Source organism: Cajanus cajan, chromosome 6, assembly GCF_000230855.2.
Source record: "Cajanus cajan strain Asha chromosome 6, NIPB_CcT2T_4, whole genome shotgun sequence".
NCBI classification, from domain to species: Eukaryota; Viridiplantae; Streptophyta; class Magnoliopsida; order Fabales; family Fabaceae; genus Cajanus; species Cajanus cajan.
The window spans coordinates 49,106,777-49,128,394 of NC_138522.1; the positions used below are offsets into that span (position 1 = coordinate 49,106,777).

At 30.3% G+C, this 21,618-nt stretch overlaps 3 protein-coding genes across 4 annotated transcripts; 1 reads left to right on the forward strand and 2 right to left on the reverse strand.

Moving 5' to 3' along the window:
- Window positions 1-219: 219 nt before the first annotated feature.
- LOC109795834 (cytochrome P450 711A1) lies at window positions 220-9,888 on the forward strand. The gene is made up of 5 exons (XM_083077465.1): window positions 220-612; window positions 4,699-4,851; window positions 7,529-8,327; window positions 8,683-8,778; window positions 9,007-9,888. The coding sequence occupies exons 1-5, from the start codon at window positions 395-397 to the stop codon at window positions 9,343-9,345; spliced, it is 1,605 nt and encodes a 534-aa protein (XP_082933591.1). The 5' UTR covers window positions 220-394; the 3' UTR covers window positions 9,346-9,888.
- LOC109795835 (protein IQ-DOMAIN 6) lies at window positions 9,700-12,138 on the reverse strand. Of its 2 annotated transcripts, none has more exons than XM_020355380.3 (5): window positions 11,793-12,138; window positions 11,451-11,696; window positions 11,109-11,336; window positions 10,922-11,035; window positions 9,700-10,612 (listed from the first exon to the last, which is right to left on the reverse strand). In XM_020355380.3, the coding sequence occupies exons 1-5, from the start codon at window positions 11,856-11,858 to the stop codon at window positions 9,953-9,955; spliced, it is 1,314 nt and encodes a 437-aa protein (XP_020210969.2). In that variant the 5' UTR covers window positions 11,859-12,138; the 3' UTR covers window positions 9,700-9,952. The 2 variants fall into 2 exon arrangements, with proteins under 2 accessions (XP_020210969.2, XP_082933592.1); XM_083077466.1 differs by having other exon boundaries at window positions 11,776-12,134.
- A 4,573-nt stretch (window positions 12,139-16,711) lies between these two features.
- Window positions 16,712-21,294, reverse strand: LOC109797674 (Mitochondrial substrate carrier family protein). The gene is made up of 7 exons (XM_020357783.3): window positions 20,639-21,294; window positions 20,050-20,135; window positions 19,756-19,963; window positions 18,464-18,596; window positions 18,074-18,258; window positions 17,726-17,854; window positions 16,712-17,098 (listed from the first exon to the last, which is right to left on the reverse strand). Exons 1-7 carry the CDS (start codon window positions 20,819-20,821, stop codon window positions 16,997-16,999), a joined length of 1,026 nt encoding a protein of 341 aa, XP_020213372.1. The 5' UTR covers window positions 20,822-21,294; the 3' UTR covers window positions 16,712-16,996.
- Between the last annotated feature and the right edge of the window lie 324 nt (window positions 21,295-21,618).

Genomic DNA, 21,618 nt, shown 5'->3' on the forward strand with positions numbered 1-21,618 from the left:
TGTCCTGATTCTGGTGAACGTGCACATATACCCCCACACCACACACTCACAAAGTCCACATGCACGAGCCATTAGGTATCTTTTCAACGGAAAACAATGTATGCCTCGCAATGCTAAATTATATATTTTCGTCTTCCCATGAAAATCATTATTAATTTGTTTGCATTATATAATGAAGGAAGCAAATGGATTGGGCAGAAGGGTATCTAATTCTCACATGTCATCATTCACATAAGGACAAAACCCCATCTCCTCATGTAGCCTTCTTAGTAGTTAGTACCTCCAATTCCTTAATATAAGCCTCAATCCATGACCATGAGGCACTGAGACAAAGAGTCCCCCACACAACAAAATAAAACCCTCCCTCTCTGGAAAATAAAACAAATAAATATTTATGGTGTTGATGGATTTGGAAGGGTTATATGCTTCACCAATGTTCACTCTTGTTGCTTTAATAGGAGGATTGTTGGTATATCTGTATGCACCCTATTGGGGGGTAAGGAAGGTTCCAGGCCCACCATCTCTCCCGTTTGTAGGACACCTTCCCTTGTTGGCTAGGTATGGCCCTGATGTGTTCTCAGTCCTCGCCAAGCAATACGGTCCAATTTACAGGTTAGTTTTATTTACTATATATGTGTTGGTGCAACATATATACTCAACTTTTCTTCCCCTTCATTGGATTGATAAGGAAAAGGTTGTCACTGTTGATTGGATATATATGGATCTTGTGTATATATATGTCCATTCAAGTGCCTCAAACTCAAACTCCTTTTGGAGAATGATCTTAGGCCGAATCATGATGCAGATCAATTTTGACTTGAAAGAACTAGATTTAATTTTTTTTTAAAAGTCACATAATCAATTATTTTTATTTTAATTATTATATGATCGAAACGTCCTATACTAGTTCTCGTTGATTCGGTTGCCCGCTTGCTTCCATACAAAGAACTCAAAAAGGGCCCAGAGCCAGCGTCGTACACTATGGTGTCTTTCTCAACTCAAGCAATGCTGCCAAATATTGTTTATATAGAGAGTTAATCACTTATACATTTTTAGTGTAAAATTTTTTTATATTAGTAATTAATTATATTTTTTAATAATGTTATATTAGTTGTTTATTTAATAAAAGAGTTAATTATTTATACACTATTAGGTGTAAAAAAATTTATACGGACAACTTATTATATTTTTTAAATTATTTTTATTTATTTTTATTTTATTAAATGAGCAACTGACATGATACTATTAAAAGATATGATTGATTGTCAGTATAAAAAAACTTTACACTGACAATGTATAGGTGATTAAATCTTAATAAAATAAAATAAAATAAAATAGTTTAAAAGATATGATTGGTTGCCAGTATAAAAAACTTTACACTGATAGATGATTAACTCTTATACTAATACATTTATGTCTTTTTCATGTCAAAAAAAGATTATGATAAATTAGAAATTATTTTGGATATAATTTATAAAATTAATAACCTTAATATTTGTACCATAGAATAATATAAAAACTGTTTACACAGTGAACATATTATAATTAATTAATTAATTAACTAATTTTTCTTTAATATACTTTTTATTGATTTTAAGCTATTCTTTTGGTATGAAACCACTATATTAACAGTGAAACAAGCCACATGCATAATAAGATTTCTATCACTTAATAGGTCCTACCACGATTGATAAATAACTTTTCTGTGTTATATTAGTCATATTAAGTTTGGTCCTTGGCACTCATAAATTATAAGTAATATAAGAATTTTTTTGGGAGTGACTACCGTTATCAAAATCATTTCGGAATCCGAACTAATTATTAATCTCCAATAAATAATACTTTTTTAGGAGTGACTCCATTGAAGAAAAAAAATGATGAAGGCATGGAAAAAATTCCCTTTTATCATAAATTTAAATTGGGTGTATTGTTAGTATATATAAAAATTATGTTAATATTTATGAGAATATATCATTTAATTGGATGTGTTAGTACACAACTCTATATATATATATATATATATATATATATATATTTATTTATTTATTTATTTATTTATTGTAACGGAAAACTTTTTTTTTTTATATTGACATCACAATAAAAGAAATTCCTATATTTAAGTTCTTAATTGTCTTTGTTGATATGTATTTTAAAAAGGCTTTAAGCACAGTAGTATGTTTAGTATTCTACTCTTAAGTGTCAAATACTATATAACAAGGTACTTGGCTCGAGGAATTTATTTTTAATATGATAAAATATTTAAAATAAAATTGTTGATCCACATCTTATTAAATATAATATTTATTATTGATTAAAAACTACTTTTACTTATATAAATAATATATTATTAAAAGAATGTAAATATTAATTATAATGATATACAATACATATTATTTAAATATATATTAAATAAATTTATACTTACAAATATTATATCTATAATAATACTTTTTATATATCAATATACGTAATATTTTTTGTAATAAAATTAAATTAAAAAGAGGAATATGAATTTTTGTAATTTTAAGTTCTTCTTACATATAAATTAGTTTATTCTATAATAATCACTTATATTTATGCTGCAATCTTTTTTGATTAAGGGTAAATTGTTCCAACTACCCTTTTATTTCACATTTCTTACATAAAACCCCTTCTATTTTATAAATGATACACTTAAATTCAAAACCTTTTTTTATTTTAAAATAAATTTCATAAAAGTACCCCTATTATAGATATTGGCTGATTACGTAAATTTCCTTCTATTTCTCAAATATTACAAAGTCCCTTTTATTTTATATACATTACTATTAATAAATATCTCTGCAACAATCAAAATTTTAAATTAATAATATTTAAATGATAAAAAAATCTAATATAACATTAAAATGATTGAAGAAAATAAATAAAAAATATTATTAATAACAAAATTATAAATAACAAGGAATATTCCAAAAGTATTGTAATAAAAATTCAATAAAAACTCATAATCATGTAAATTATCAATAAGTATATCAGTAAAAATATTATTTTCTTATTTAATTACTAAAAACAATTTTAAAAGATGGTTTCATCAAATCTTATTTTGAATATAAATATTAAATAGTGATTTATTGTATTCTTTATTCTTTGTGTTACTCTAATTTCATTCCCATTTCATTTAAGAATTTAATAATTTCAAATTTTTACTATAATAGAGGGATTTAATTGCAATGTATTTATAAAATAGAAAGGGTTCTTTGTAATGCTTAACTTATAGAGGAAGTTTGTATAATAAATGAGGCAAAATCGATATACTAAGGATATTTTAATTTATTTTAAACACAAAAAATTAAAGATTTTTTCCTTTAAACACGGCATAATTATGAAATACAAGTTTTGCTAGAAAGTTTAAAATAGAGGCAGTTTCGTGTAAGAAATACAAAAAAGGAGGGGCGATTACCGTATCAATTAATTCTGTGCATGTAGTAATATTCGCCAACACTCAACAATAATAAGGGTGTACCAACCCAAATAAAAAAATTCCAACTCCATCCCAAAAAAATTTGAAAATTAATAGAAAATTATCGATTAGTAATTCAGTTTGGTTTGAAATTTTTTAAAAAAATATATAATTTAGTTTAATTTTTGGATTATAATTTGAAATCGCTCCAAATCATATTAAATCACATATATATATATATATGCATAATTTATGTATACAAAATTAACACATAACATAAAATGTCTTTTATAAAATTATAAGTTATTAAACTAAATTTTAAAATAAAAAATTATATTTATTTATAATGTTTAAGAATTTTTTTTTTCTAAGTGATAAAAAATATATAAGATAAAATATTTAATATGATAACTAAAATTGAATTAAAGAAATATTTCTACTAAAATAATTGATGTTAAATACATTGAATGATTGAAATATTTTAATATTTATATATTTTTAATTATATTAAATAAATAACTTAATATTATATATTTTTATTTGATATTTAAATAATAAATTTTTAAAACTGTAAAAATTAAATCACAAAAGATTAGTTTGATTTAATTTAGATTTCATAATTCATTCAAATTAAATTACACTTAATTTTTTTATTTGATTCAAATGATTTTTGAAACAGACACCAAATTAATTCGCATTACGAACACTTCTAACAAATAAGATACGATCACAACCATGAAATTTTTCTTTTTTATAAGCCACGACAATAGAGTTTAAATTTAATATCTTATATAGATATAAGGTAATATAATATATAAATTTTTCACTGATATGTTTGGAAAGATTATAAAAATTAAATTATTTTAATAATGAATTATATTATATTAAAACAAATTTTGTTAAAGGTACGTTTGTTAATAATAACGGTTTAAAAATGTTTATTTTTTAAATATAAAAAAAAAATATTTTTTATATAATAATTAATAAATTATTTTTTTAAGAAACAGTTTATTTTTTCTATAAACAGAACTGAAAAGTGAAAAAATAATAAGAAAATAAAAAAGGTGAGAAAGTGGGTGGATAGTGGAGAGAAAAGGTGAAAAAATGAGAAGCACTGTGTTTTTCTCTTGAACATTATTATGAGTTATGAAAAACAGTTTTAAGCACTCTTTTTTTGGGGCTCCATTTTCATTGTTGTAATAAAGTTTTGGGGGTTATGCATAGGGTTGTAATGTAATGGTGTGAATTTGTTGGTGCAGATTCCATATGGGAAGACAGCCATTAATAATTGTGGCAGATGCAGAGCTTTGTAAAGAGGCTGGGATCAAAAAATTCAAAGACATTACAAACAGAAGTATCCCCTCACCAATTTCTGCTTCCCCTCTTCACCAAAAGGGCCTCTTCTTCACTCGGTATGCAATTCACTTACTCTCTCTATATCTATAAACACGATCACATTTTTTAATTGTGTTCATGTAAATTTTATGGATTTTTAATAACAAAAAAGAAAGAAAATAGGATTTTGTAGAACCCACATAAAATTAATTTAAAATCGAAGTTAAATTTTTCACTATAAAAAAATATATAGAAAACTTACCACATCTGTGTAACAATGAAAGATTCATAAAAAAAGAATCCAAAATGAGTTCTACAAGATGCTATTACTCTTTATGTATACAAAAAAAAGTGACAAGTGTTAATTATCGATGATTTTAAAATAGTATTTTTTAAGTTTAGAAATTTTCAAAAGTTAATATTTAATCCTCACATGTTACGCCATTGGGGAAGAAAGAGTATAAACCAAACAGGAAAATACGGGTGCTAGTGCTTTTCTAATTTTCTTCAAAAATAGGATAATTAAGGACCATTATTTTCCTCCAAATATTAGAGGCATATATAGCTATACATTGGTAATTATAGATGTTTCCCATACTCTCTTTTTTGAATAAAAAAAATTATTTCTCATACTTCAATTTTTTCTATCACATCACGCTCATATTATTAGACACTTTTTTTTTATATTCCATTTATGTTCTCCTTTTTTTCCCCTAAAATGTTGTAGGCACAACTAGCATTTTTCTGTTAATAATGTCACAACATGAAAAAAGCGGTAGCACATAGTGTGGAGTTACATTTACATCAACAATTTAGCCAAATGCTATATTATATATATGCATGTCACACACGAATGGTAATAAAAACGAAAATTAATAATGAAAGATTAAAATAATATAATATTTATATGGCATTTTTATAATATTATTCTATATATTTATTATATTACTTATGTTGTCTTATACTTTTCTCTCTTTACTTATTTTATGTCTTCTACTTATAGAAAATGGTCGTAAAAATATAATTTCTCAAACAAAAGAATAATTTAAATAAGTGATGATTCGATATAATTTAAATATGTACAAATTTATATCTGTAGTTATTTTCTTATGCATACATACAACATGACGTTTCATTGGCTCAGCAAGGAAGTTATTATGCAATTATTTGTAGACTTATAGCTAAAATAAATTAAGAAAAAAAATTGTAATTTTAAGCCGGATCACTTTTACACTTATAATTTGTGAATTAGACAAAATTATATAAATAAATCCGAATTTGTCATAAATAAATAAAAAAACGTGAGCAGAAAGGAAATGGATCCTCCAGTTTTTTAAGAACTGCAGAAAATCTTAGTTAGGAAAACAAGAGCCGTGAATAAAATATAAATGAGCAATATAGTTTAATAACTTTTTTTCCCATTATTAGGATCCTGTATAAGATTTTTATATAACAGCAGATGATTGTAACTCAAGTTTAAAACGTTGACTGCTTAGGCAAATAAATATAAAAGTTAAACAATCCTTTCAATAATTAAAAAGGTTGTGATAGCTAGATAATATGTACATGGTCTTGTAAAAATATATACTTAAATCATAGTGTTGTCATTTCAATAAATAAGAAAAGTTTAAAAAGTTTGAAGGAATAAAAGACTACTACATGCATTAACAATGGCTGGTAGTAGGTTTTACAAATTTCTTACTAAAATAATTTATTAACCACAAGAAGAGAAATCAATCAAATTCTCTCTTTAAAAAAAAACTACAAGAATCAAAATAATTATCTAAATTTTACAAACAAAATATTTATTACTCAATTTTAAAAGAAAAATATTTATTATTAAAATAAATATAACCCGTCCTTGTAGTTTTACTTGTTTTACCGTTAAGATATATTAATATTTGTTTTTCATATATTTAGATTTTAAATTTTATCTTTATAATTCATAAGAAATGTTGATCTTGAATTTTTATAATTGAAGAAAAAAGTTTAAACACAAAAATAAAGGTACCAATATGATAAGAGTTAATTACCCATATATTATTAGTGTAAAATTTTTTTCACCCACAATTGTGTCATGTTATTTACTTATTTAATAAAATAAAATAATTTAAAAAATATGATTAGTTGTCAGTATAAAAAAAACTTTACACTGATAATATATAAATGATTAACTCATATAATAATACTAAAAAAAAAGCAAAAATAATTTCAAGGATTGACATTTTAAATAAGCTAAACTAACATGAATTGACTATTTATTTTAAAGAAATACTAAAAGCACACCTTTTTGACATACTTTTTAATTAGTCAAAAATTTATTAAAAACATAAAATTAGTAGATCTCATATTCTTATTTAATGGCTTTCTGTCTTAATTTTATTATTTTTAATAAATTTTAACCAAGAAAATATAATTTATTAAGAGGAGCGCATTGCTTACAATTCCTCTTTATTTTAACCGCAATATTTCTTGATCATGTTGGCAAGTAAAGTTATATGATGCACACTATGAAATTTTAATGGTTACGAGTAAAAGTGGTAAAAGCTATTCTTTAGATGCTGATTTCTCTAGTGGTCCACTAAGTTGAATATCATTTTCTTTCCCTTTTATGATCATTAGTCATGAAATTCAAAAGTCAGAGCCACGTGTCTCCAAAACTATATTGCTCATGCTAGTCAAATACACACAATTTCTATTCAATTCAAATCACAATATATAATAAACAGTGTCTTGCAATTGTTGGTGGTGCAGGGATTCGCAATGGTCTACGATGCGAAACACTATATTATCAATGTACCAGCCATCACACTTATCCAGATTAGTGCCAACAATGCAGTCATTCATAGAATCTGCGACCCAAAGCCTTGACTCTCAAAAAGAAGACATCATTTTTTCCAACCTATCCTTAAGACTAGCAACTGATGTGATTGGACAGGCAGCATTTGGTGTAAACTTTGGCCTCTCTAGACCCCATTCCATTTGTGATTCCATCAAGAGTGTTAATGTTAACAATGACAATGCAAGTGCTAGTGATGATAATGAAGTATCAGATTTCATCAACCAACACATATACTCCACAACACAACTTAAGATGGACTTGTCTGGTTCCTTATCCATTATATTGGGTCTGCTTGTGCCAATACTTCAGGAGCCTTTTAGGCAGATTCTAAAGAGAATACCTGGCACCATGGACTGGAAGATTGAACGCACCAACCAGAAACTGAGTGGTCGTCTTGATGAGATTGTTGAAAAGAGAATGAAAGATAGGAGCCGAAGTTCAAAGGACTTCTTGTCACTCATACTTAATGCTAGAGAAACAAAAGCAGTTTCAGAGAATGTGTTCACACCTGACTACATTAGTGCTGTTACTTACGAGCACCTACTTGCTGGCTCAGCAACCACCTCCTTTACCTTGTCTTCTGTTGTCTATTTGGTTGCTGGACATCCTCAGGTTGAGAACAAGTTGCTTCAAGAGATTGATTCCTTTGGTCCAGTAGATCAAATACCCACTTCTCAAGACCTTCATGACAAGTTTCCTTACCTTGATCAGGTTGGTTAAACTAAACATGACATTTCAGAAAAATTTAAAGTTGCACTTGCAACATGCAACCACAAAGTATGCAACACATGAGAAATGTTAACGATATACTATTTTTAATTTTACAAATTTTTAATAAATTTTAACTACTATATTAGAGTGTATCGATAATACTTCTCATTATAAATATCTTATTGTAATTATATTGAAAATTTAATGTCAAGTAATATGATCAAAATTGTGAATTATGATTTAATTCAATCTTATAAAATTAATTTATTGTGATATTTTATTTTAGTCATACTAGTGCATTGTGACCTCGAACAACTTTTATATGCTCTGTCTCAATTTAATTAATGCAATGCAGGTGATCAAAGAAGCTATGAGGTTTTACACTGTCTCCCCATTAGTTGCAAGAGAAACATCAAATGAAGTAAAAATTGGGGGCTATCTTCTTCCAAAGGTAATAACAATAAAAGTCAGTTAAACTTTTCGACACATACTTAAAAGGAAAAAGGGGGAAAAAAAACAAAACAAAAAAAAAAACATTTGTCTTCCAGAAGTGTTTAGCCAAATTGAGTCTTCATGATTTCTAGGACTCTGCTTTGGCATACAAACTCTTGACAAATTACAATCATTAACTAACGAGGTTTTACTTGTGCCGTCACTAAATCTTGATTTGTGTAAGCAGGGGACTTGGGTGTGGTTAGCGCTTGGAGTTGTAGGAAAAGATCCCATAAACTTTCCAGAGCCAGAAAAGTTCAAACCAGAAAGGTTTGACCCCAACTGTGAAGAAATGAAACGTAGGCATCCATATGCTTTTATACCATTTGGAATTGGTCCTCGTGCTTGCATTGGTAAAAACTTTTCCCTACAAGAGATCAAGCTTTCTCTGATTCATTTATATCGGAAATACTTGTTCCGCCATTCACCCAACATGGAAAACCCCTTAGAACTCGAGTATGGGATAGTCCTGAATTTCAAGCATGGGGTCAAGCTCAGAGCCATCAAAAGAACACAGAGATGCTAAGCAAACGGTTAAGATATTGATCATACTACTACAGTCTCCAGACTTCAGAAGATCAATTATATGTATTATCTTACAAATATTAAGTGTGCTAAAATACAAAAAAAAAAAAAAAAAAAAAAAAAGTAATTGTGGTATTACATAGAATTTCAGCCAATAATGGTAGTGTTTAAAAGAATACAAAAGAATGTGTTGTTAGCATATCTCAAATATAGAATGTAAGTTTATAAAAGATATATTATCAGGAATCCCATATTTTAATAAATATCTGTTGGACACTTTCTACAAGATTATGAATGGCATTATGATTTGTGAGAAAAAAATTCACAAAATTAGATGAGAAAATCCTTCTAAATGTGTTGACAAAAGGGTGTTTCCCCATGTACTTTAGGTCTTGCTTAAGTTGGTGATTTAGCATCGACAAATGAACAATTATACAAATGGAGAGCCCTCACAAGTATTATCAAACACATAATAAGCTACTTCTAGCTAGCTAACTCAAACAACAAGATGTTGCACTTCTTGGGAAAAAAAAAAAATAATAAATACAGAAAGATGTTGAGCTTCCACCACATTCACATCACACCATGTAAGCTGAGCCATTTCCATTTCACCGTGCCATCACTGAGCTCTTGTCCAAGTGAAGTGGCCTAGAAAAGTTGATTGAAGGGTCAGAACCAGCAGTGCTTTTGGAATCTCCATTAGAGAAAACCGCTGTCCTCTTGAGAAATTGAAACTCATCCATAGACTGCTGCCTCTGAGCTCTATTATACACATGATTACTTGTCTTTTGCTTTGCCTTTGTGGATTGAGTAAGGTTCATGTAACTAGGCCTAGCATTGCCGCCACCATCCTCAGTCCTGTCACAAGTGTTCCCAGACATTGGGGTGGTAGAAGTACACATGGAGGATGATGCAGAACTCTCATCATACCTAAACTCAGAACTTGGACTTGACGATGAACGAGTAGCATGGCCAACAACATGGGGAGGCCTAGCAGAAACCCTTGTTGTAATGTTGTTCTTCTTGACTTTGACCAAGCATGGTTTGGAATTAGAGCTCACAAAGGATTCCACAAACTTCTTTGGAGGTGGGGTTTTATCTAAACCTTCATTCTGAGACTGTTCCATCAATCTACTCTCCCAAGGCTTGGCTGCCATCCAACGCTCCAACCAACTCCACCCCCAATTTGCTTTGTTAATCTCATTACTCTTCAGAGAGGAAAAATAGGCATTTGTTCTTGAATTGGAGCTTGGTGTTGATCTGCATTGCTGGAAATATACATACCCATACATATCAAGAATTTTGAACATCTTTCTAAAGCAAGAAAAGGAATAAGTACCATAGTTTCTAGTTTGTTATTACATCCTTGAAAAACTATTTAGTTTTTACATTGAGAAATCCATTCTAGTCCAAAAACAATTGAGTTGTAACAACTATTAATTCCACTACTAACTTTTAGAATAAAATATTTAAACATAAATCAAGTTACATCAATATTATTTTTAACCAAAATCTATTACTTTGATAAATTTTTTTGCAAAAGCTGAACTTAATCAGAGTTAGTTGGATACACTTACCTTTTGAGCAAGAGAGTACGCAATTGCTCTTTCCCTTTTGAAAGCTCCCTCTTGCCTCATTTGTATCTTGGCTTTAACATCTTCCAACGTCCCTCTGCTGTCACACCATCCTTCCTGCAGATTTAGTTAGAGACAACACCACACCACACATAACAGAAACACAAGCTTGCATGAGTGAGTTAGATACCTCAGCTTGCTTCAAAAGTTCAAGCTTGCCGCGTCTCTCATTAAGAATGTTCTGCACGGCTTGGCCCTCTATGGACATCCTCACACGACGAGCTCTTACTCGAGCCTGAACTCGAACCAAGGCCTGCATGCACCTCAATGTCACCGCAGCCTGCTTCCTCACCTGTCTTCCCCTCACAAGAGCTTGAATCCTCACCACTCCCTTCAATGCCCTCAGAGCCCTTCTTGCCTGCAATCATCGCCACACAACTATTAATACTTATTCAGTTGAAAGATCCCACATTGACTAGTAATATAAATATAATGGATGGAAAGTAGTTATTGAAAGGATGAAGATCTGGACCAAGAAGGCACGGAAAGCGGTTTGGATCCTTATAGCGGCCCATTCTTGCTTAACTAGTCTGAAATCCTTAGGTGGAGCTCGAACCACAGTGGCTACTGCGGCTGTGAAAGCGTCTGAAACAACAGGTGGAGAATCAGAACCTTCAGAAGCTGCTTTGTGGCTTCCTTTGAAACCCTTCCAAGAACCCATGTCCCCGGAAGAACTCCTCCATAGCCTCCACTTCTTGCTCTTACCACCCTCCTTCACCTACACATATAAACCAAACAAATCATAAAAAAATAAAAAAACAAAAAACAAAAAAAAAAACAGACACCAGTTTGGATACATTAATAACTAGGTTACATGTTCATCTTTCTCTGGTTTCTTGAGTCCGATCAATGCCTTAACCCACTTTCCTGAGGCACCCATCACGAAGCAGGTGTTGCTGCTTGGCTTGAATGAAGTGAAGTCAAATAAAAGCCAACGTTTTGTTTAAGCCAGTGATGTTGGAGAGAGAGAGAGAGAGGGTCGTGAAGGGGTGTATTGTGTAATGTAATGTAAGTTGGCGTTAGGATATTTGAAATTCAAAACGTGCAACGGACAAAGGGGTGTTGACGTTGTTGGTCCCGCCACCTCAGACCTCACGTTGTGGTTCAGTTCAGGGTTTGCGTTTTGATGTGGTAGGGTCCAGTGCCTTTGGGAAGGGATGTAAAGGCATAAAAAGGCACAAAGCCTTTGGTGTGTAGTACCTGAAAAGTGTACGACTCTCAGAAATAAATACTAAATAATAAATAAATAAAAGAGAGGGACAATTAGGCAAACAGAGAGTGAGTGCTGTTGAGAGAGATCTGCCACTCTGCTATGGTATGGACCCGTCAGCCTCACTTTTTCTCTTAAAAATTACCAAAAACAAAACAAAAATGGCTTCTGTTTGTCTCGCAGGAGAAAACAACGTTACAGAAGCAGATTAATTGCATCCACTTCGCCCTATTTAATTGTATCCACTAATTTAATTATCTGTTTCAAAATCAAATTTGGTTTCAGTTACTAGCTGTACCTCCTATGTCTAACTGTTCCATTCATTTATTCATTGTATGTATGTTTGTCTTTCATCACTTAGAACCTTCCTTCAATCTACTCTTTCTTTATAAAGCAACTTATTGACTAATAAATGTATTTCTCTTTCAATTTTTTTTTAGACGAAGGTTCAACGACACCGGTGTAACTTTTACTAAGTATTACACTATTCAATAACTTTATATTAAATGTGAATTTTGAAAATTCAACCGTTAGATTGAAAGTTCATATCTTTTAGATCATATATGTCAAATTTTGTTAAAATTGAACAACAACTTGAAGGTAATCAAAGTGTTCATATTTTAGTATATTTTGAAATGTATATATTACGTCAATTTTATTTTATGAGAATGAAGTATCAAATAATCTTAAATTAATATAAAATTTGATATATATGATCTAAGAGATATAAACTTTCAATCTAACAGTTGAATTTTTAAAATTCACATTTAATATAAAATTATTGAGCAGTGTAACATTTAGTAAAAATTATACCAATTTCGTTACAACATCCTTTTATACAAATCTTCTTATTTATCGAAAAAAAAAACTATCAACAAAATTTAGTACAATTAATACGTAATTGAGTTTTTTTTTTAATATGCTGACACGGGTATATTTCTTTATATAAGACAAAGACTATCGTTTCTACAGAAATGACAAAAAAAAAGGTTAATTTCACTTTTATTTTTTAATACTTTTAAAATTCAATTTTAGTCTCCTTAATTATTTGTTTTTGCATGATCTTTATCTCCTACTATTTTAATTTAACATTTAATATCTACTAAAATGCCACCAATGCATTATCATGTCAATATTTTTATGAACATTCCTACAACCTCGAAAGTCAAAATTTCATCCGAATTATTAAAAAAATTATTATTTTTTAATAAATTTACTATAAAATAATTATTTTATAATAAATTTATTAAAAAATAATAATTTTTTAATGATTCGGACGATATTTCAGATTTCGCTTTCGGAGGATTAAGCATTTTCCTATTTTTATTAATACTATTAGACATCAAATCAATAAAACGACTAAAGTTCTACGGTTAAAATAATAGAAAGACTAAATTTGGAGGAGGATTAAAATCAAAAGTTAATAATAATATATTAAAAGAGTAATTAAGCTAGAATAATATTTATAATAGTTTATTTTCGGGAGTTAATATTTGAAGACTCACAGATTACAAACATTCCATAAACACGTCTTTTTCAAGAAGTAAATATTATTTTTCTTTTTTAGAAATTATTTTTCATAGGTTCGTAGAAAGTAACATGAAGAGGATCAAAGTTTAAATTTTGGCATTTTGGGTGTTAACGAGAGTGGGATTGGCCTTCCTTGTGTTCCATTCAGAAGTAATGAGTAATATTTAATTTAAAGAGGCATTGTGTTTTTTATGTTTTGTCTTTCTTCTTTGGTGTTGAGGAGCATTCCAATGGATCAGCGACAAATAAAGTAATTGAAAAAAATGTACAATTTGGCTCCTACTCTTTTTTTTTTTTTTTTTTTTTATCGCATTTGCAGGGATTTTGATTTTGGAATTCGAAATGCAATGACCAGTAATTTCCATCCTCTGTGTTTTCGATAACAGTGAAGCATTCATATTCGCATCTGCAACCAAGCGTCTATGTCTATGCACTGTTCTTAGGAATCCAAAGACAATCCAAATCCAACGACTCAAATAAATTAATAATAAACTAAAATGCTGCATTCACTTTACTGTACACCCAATGTTTGATTGGTTGCTTAAAATTCAAAGGCCAATTTGAATCCCTGGAGTGACTTCCAACACTGCTTAATTAATGGACAAATTTAATCTTGCTTAGTTACACTTACAATTAAATTTTCAGCTTCATGTTTTGTGTAATAAAAATTTACATTAGAAGACAGTATAATTTCATAAAACTAAATTTAATTCTAATTAAATACTACTAACATAAAAAATATTTACTAATAAAACTCCATCTTACTATGTTCTATCTTATCGTCATTTTGATTTCAAACTGGTATTTGGGGTGTTTCATTTCCTACTACAACTAATAAACATATTTGGTTTGATGTAAATCATATACGCTTCCAACAATATATGACAATTTTCATTTAAAACTGAGATTGGGTATAATTCGTTTCTAAAGTGTTACTTGGGTTTAATATACATCACCAAGAGATGAAGATCTGTTACTGTTGCAACTAATCAAAATGGAGTTGTAAATCATAGACGCATGTTATACATAACTAGGAGAGTTTTAGCCACACTCCTATATTAATTAAAATTTATTAAAAATATAAAATTATGAACAAAACCTGTTAAATAAAAATTGATATTTATACTTTTTTTATAATTCTAATAAAATTCAGCTAATTAAAAAAAGTCATTTAAAAGAATATATTAAAAAAGTATATTACTGTCATTTCTGTATACATAAATTTAGAAAATTTACCTTGCAGTAGCTTTTTATTAAACCAACATCATCATATATTTAGAACCTTATTTTATAAAGGTTTTGTTTTGTTTTGTGTTTTTTTTCATTCTGTTTCAAACTGGCAGCTCGTGAGCTGGTAAAACATCATGGCAACTGGAAACAGCCCATTTTTTTAAGGGTTGAAAGAATAAAAATAAAAAAAAGGAAAAAAAGTGGTATGCAGTGGTAAACATTCCAAGGATGAATAAAGTGAAGGAAAAGTAGGAGCAAAAACAAAGAATTGGAGACAGATAGTCAACGGACGAGGTCACGCATTTCTTGTTTTCCAATTATTCTTTCAGTAATCGACACGCCTCTCTCTCTTGCCGACTTGCTCACTGTAATAATCAAAACCAGTTAATACTTTCTCATTTTTTATAAATTACATTTCCATCATTTTCATATTTATTTATTTCTTTAGCTGATTAGGTTATTTTACTTTCAAAATGCAATTTCCACTTTTTAAATTAAAGTGTTTCAAATCTTTTAATATTATTAATTCACTTCTAAGCGATTTTAATAATAAAAAATTATTTTTTAATTCTTAATTCTTATTCTTAAAACTCTTGTTAACAATATATAGAAGCTGGTTGAATAAACTTTTCTAAATCACTTTTAAGAGAGAACATAAGAAGAAAAAATAAATTAAACTGTTTAAAAAATTAAAACTAACTTATATATAAATTAAAAATAAGATTTTAAAAAATTAATAAGAGAAAAGTTAATTTAAAAAAATAATTTTATTTTTCTTTCTGATTTTGCTCTCCTAAAAAAATGTTCTTAAAAAAATTTACCCAAACAAACCCAGATTTACTGACCATGTTTTTGAATCCCACATTAACAACGATATCTAAATTATTTTGAAACAGGATTTCCCCTTGATAAAATTCCGAGATAAAAAAAAAATGTTGACAAGCTTGTTTTACACAATCAATTCCCACTCTATGAACTGTATATCATAATTGAAATTAAACAGTACAAGATTTTTAAACACTAACTCAATTTTATCTAAGTTATTTTAAACACTATATCAATGTCCACTCTATGAACTACCTTGAATTAAATAACTTTTTTAAGTGTTAAAAAAATCTTCTCTTCTCTACATTATTTTTATCTAGCCAAACATAAGATCAGTGCTTAAATGCTTCAAATTGTTTGTAAGGGTGGTCCAAGTAGTTTGGGGAGAGGGATTTAGGATTGAGTGATTAAGAGGGTGTGGGTTCGAATCTCCTCACTAACAACTAACAAACTAACCATTAACATTTATCGTTCAAAAAAAAAAAAAAAACATGAATAATGTAGCACATTGTCAGACTGGCTCCTGTAACGATCAGACCATGTGTGGAGTTGGGAAAAGTGAAATCGATAAATCTCAACCACCCAAACCCCGTGGCGTGCAAAACGAAAACAAAAAATAGCAGATAATGGTAGACTTACATCAGGCATGAGCATGGTCATAAATATTCACAGTATAAAATATAAATAAATAAATATGCGCTACCTTGTGCTTTGTTAAAGACATAAATAAACATATCGTACCGTGCGTACATATACATCTCTTTTAATATTATTATACACTTCAAATACGATTTTCATGATGATTCCTGCGATTAACTAGAATGTACAAATACGACCCCAAGTGTTCTAGACTTGACCGCAATAACAAGCATTTATGTTCATGCAGAACATCTCTTAGCAGTTAGTTATTCATGGACATATATAATCAGGAATAGAAATTTCAAAGGGAAATAAGTAACTACCTTCGTGTTGTATCTATAGTATAGTATAAATCTATACAAGTTGCATTTTGAGGTTAAACAAATAATGAGTAGCACTGTGAAGGAACTTTCCAGATATGACAAACAAACTTGCATCAGTTGATATAATCACAAAGGTTTCGTCAAAAAATAATATGTAGAAATCATATGCAGTAATACTCAATAAGAGATATTCCTGTAAGATTAGAGTCTCAATTAGAAGGTGTCATTGTGACTTGTTATTGCCATCACGGTTGAGCACTATCATGCTGCCGAAACTGATCGAGACTTTTGTTGAGGTGGTACGCCAAGCCAACTCTTCATCATGTCATATGTGGTGAAACTAATTGCGGCTGAAGGAACAATCTGTGAACATAGCAAGTAGTGTTTAAAATAGAACCTTCATAGAACCAAAAAGAAAGCATAGATGCTACCAACAAAATGGATGGGAATGCTCAACGCAGCCATAACAATGTCAGGAATCAATGAGTACCAATCGCACAAAGCTCTAAAATCAATGCACATTATTTGTGTAGTTTATGAAGTTCGATAAAGAACCTTAGTCACTATCACCATTCACTCAACCATTATTTTCAGTCCCTAGGTTGTTATCAAATAGAAGAATTGGTGTTCAACAGGATTGGTCATATGTTTACTTACTGTCCAATGTTATACAGTGACATCATATTTCACATCCAATTCATTCAGCTCCATGAAAACCAACACTAGGAAAGATAGCGAAGTTTTGCACACTCCCAAACAACATAGCAGTGAGTCGTATAGAATTTGGATATTAAAATATCCCAAAATTTAGTAAAAAAGAGAAAAGAGAAGAAAAAAAATAGCATTTTTTTAACACATCATAGAAAGAAGCTTTTGACAGCAAGTTGATCTGCTTGTGATAGGCAATGCAAATAACAGAAGTTGAAACATGTGAAATAGTAGTATAAAACTCGGCTCATATAAAGTTCGCTATGATAAGGTGAACATTACCCTTATATAGTTAATGCTTACGCCATGAAACAGCTGCCTCCACCCTTGATTACGAGCAATCTTCCTAAGTCCATCAAATGTATTTTTGAATCTGTCTTCCTCATGAGCAGCATTTTGCAGGCTGGCAACCTGCATAAACAAAGAGAAGTGTAAAAAGCTTCGAGAAAGGGACTTTTGGTAATACTACATAGTTATAAAACTTGAATACGACCTAAAAGGTCTCTAGCATCAATTTTTATAACTAGCAAAATAGTGCAGAACTAATTTGGCTAGACACCCACCCTAAACCACCAATAAAGGGAAAATTTTATCCAACTGAGGAAGACATAAAAATTAAGCTTTAAGTACCTGCATCTGTCTCTTGACAACATCTAAAGGGTATGTTAAAGTCTGCCCGAACAATCCAGCTAGAGCTCCACAAGAAAGACGCATCAAAATGGACTTCTGATGTTCTTCAGGGACATGAGTCTTCAGTTTCTCATACATGTAGAACTTTAAACCAGCATAGGGAAGAATTCCGGTAAGTGTTGGTCCTAAGGAAAATAAAAGGGTAAGTTTTCAATCAATGTACTGAGAAAACAGGACAGGGCAATAAAATGCAAAAGATGATAACCGAGACATTTCATAAGAAAATATTATCTCTACAAACATGTATTCCCTCCGAATTCTCCAGTAACCAATTATGATTTCCATGCTTAAAGATTGTCTTGGTATACGTATATCCTGTGACATACATACCTGCACCCCTATAAAGTCCACGAACTCCCCCTTCCTTATAAACACTTGTAAGCACACCTTTAATGCCATTATTTGCAGTTTGATATTGAACTCCTTTCACACCATCTTTGATACTTCCTCTCGTGTCTGCCACCTATAATATTTTAAACAACATAAATAATAAATATTATTATATACAGTATGCTACAAGAAATTCTTTCCTCGGAAAATATCCCCCTATAACTAAAGCATCAAAAAAATAAACATGTATTACTTACATGGATAATAAGTCCAAGAAGAGCAATCAATTTTACAGGTTCACCTAATATATAAATGGCAAATGCTCTATTGCATAGCCACAACTAATAATGTTAGGATCTTAATTTGGTGATTGTTTCAAATTTACGGCAGATATCAAATTTGTCAATGGAATATTGTAAGGAAAAAGTTGTCAATTGAAATTCCAGGTGCTCCAAACTATTCAAAAAAGTATGACAGTTCCTCAAAGAGATTAAAAACTAAACAGAACTAATAATACATTCCCTCTATATATTTGCATGAATCAATGTTTCTTCAAGCTAATCTTATCAATTTTTATTCCATGCAGATTTGCTTTCAACATAAAACCATTGCATTTAATATTTTCCTATATTAATTGGGAGAGATTCACCCAAAAAAAATATAAAAAAATAACCAGGGAGTTATCAAACACCATTAGGGATGGCGTCTTTTAACAAATTCAAAATTAACAAAAAAGTATATTAATAACATTAAATAAAAGACAATAGTCATAGTCGTTTATATATGTACATACAAGTATATAAAATAAATAATAATTTTATCATTTTTAATATACAAGGACCTGGCAAGAAGGGGTATGATCCTTGTCTCCGTTCTCAAATATGCTTTGGGGGAATTTTTCTCCCAATCTGAAGGGGGAAATCTCCAAAATTGGGACCATGTGAATTGGGATCAAGATACCATGTTGTTTCATACTTCATAGTGCATCTTATATTCTTATTAGTCCATGCTGAAGCATTCTATGAATACCAGAAAAGTTTTCTTAGCTAGTCTCTCTTTTGAAATTGGTAGATGTACTTTAATATTATTATTCTTCATCTCTCTTTCACTATTCCGTTTTCCTGGTAGTAGAACCTTCCTTAAACTTTAATTTAATTTCAATTAAATGACAAAAAAATAATGGAATGGATAATAACATATTCTCAATACTTATAGCGTATGAGCATGTGTAGAGGTACCATCAACTCTATTTCAAAGCTTCAAAGATGTTCAAATGAGAATGAGATCCCTACCTGGTAAGCAAGTTTGGTTCGAGCAAGATCCAAGGGGTAGGTACACAAAACTGAAGTTCCTCCTGCAGCAGAGCCTGCTAAAAGATCAATAAAAGGACCCGTTCCCAGCACAGGATAATTGTTCAAGATCCAACTTTTGTAGCGCTCATATGTCATAAAATGCAAGGCAGCATATGGAACAATGCGGATAACACTAGCTCCATTTCCTCTGAAACCACCACATGTGCAAAGGTTAACAATACATAACTTTAAAAAAGGGGAAAGAAAAAATATATTATTTAATTTGAGTATTACTTGTATAATCCTTGGAAACCTTCATGCTTCAGTATCTTATTCAAAGATTGATACACCCCAATAGAGTGAAATCCAGCTGTCCTTGTCTGTAGATAACATAAATTAAAGTTAAAAGAGAACATACACCCATAGAAGAACATTCTGAATGAGCAAGGAAGATGGCCTTTCCTTATGTTCCAGGAAGATTCTACATCCAAGATATCAACCGACCTAAGTCCATACTTATATTACATTTGTCTAGTATGATCATTATATCTAATACATATCTGATTCTCACCAATACAACACAGGATAAAACATTTAAATAAATTTACAGCAGACTCGTAACGTGAGTGATCTAGTCAAATAAGCCTTGAATCTCTTAAAATGTGAGGATAAAACATTTAAATAAATTTACAGCAGACTCATAACGTGAGTGATCTAATCAAATAAGCCTTGAATTTCTTAAAATGTGAGCTTGAAGCTGACTCAACTCTAAAAAATCGCCTCACTCTCTACTTATATACACTAGTAGATTAGGGATCTCTAACAGAATCGTGTTCAACTAAAAGAAGCAAAGTAAAAGAAAAGGGGAGAAAAACTGATGGACCTGCCAAAGTATCTTGACCCTTTCGAGGGGTGCGACGGTGGTCTTAGAAAGCGCACCAGCAAAGCCTCCGGCGATTAACTCCTTAACATAGACAGGAACGCCATCAAAACTAGATTCACTCCTCTGAATGGATGGTGCTTTGTCCACGAAACCAGCAATGGTGGACCCTTGTGAAGAATCCATTGACTCCAAAAAACAAAAATACGATCGAATTGTTAATCAGTTTAAGACTATCCACTCTGGAGCTCAGAAAACTTGTTATCCCATCTGCGTTTGGAGAAAGAGAAGTGGGTGTGTTGCAATGGGAAGGAATTGGGTGTGTTTAGAATCACAAGCCAATTCCTTTCGGGAAGAATATGAGACATCAACAGCAGACAAGTGCGAACAAAGAGACCCGTTTGGATTGCAAGGAGGAAGAGGAATTCACAGGAAAGGGGAAGGGTTTGCGTGGCAGAAGAAGCATAATCCGTTGAACAGGAAACCGTGGGTTTGGCGGAAAGGGGAAAAGGGGAACGGGTATGCGATGATGAATGAGCAGATACCCGTTCTCCTTCGAATTGGAATTAGGTTTTGATTTGAATTTGATTGGATATTTTCCCCTTTTCAACGTTGCTATTCTCTCTTCCTTATTCTCGCAATTGCCACTTGCCACTTGCCACCTTGCAATTGCATCGTATCTTTCACGTGATTTTAAAGACTATAACCTCGCTTTCAACTTTCGACACGTATCTCACACGGTTTTACGATTTGTCCATGTCATTTTAAAAACCAAAAAATTGTAATCATTTATATTTCATTCCTTAAATAAATGTATCAAAAGATAAATTCATTCCTTAAGTATAAAAAAATAACAATAATTCTTCTTGATAATAAAAAAAAAAAACATTCTTTCATTTTTTTATTAAAATGGAAAAATCTGTAATTTAATTAAAATTAAACTAGTGTATTCTTTATATAAAAATTCAAATAATTACATTGAA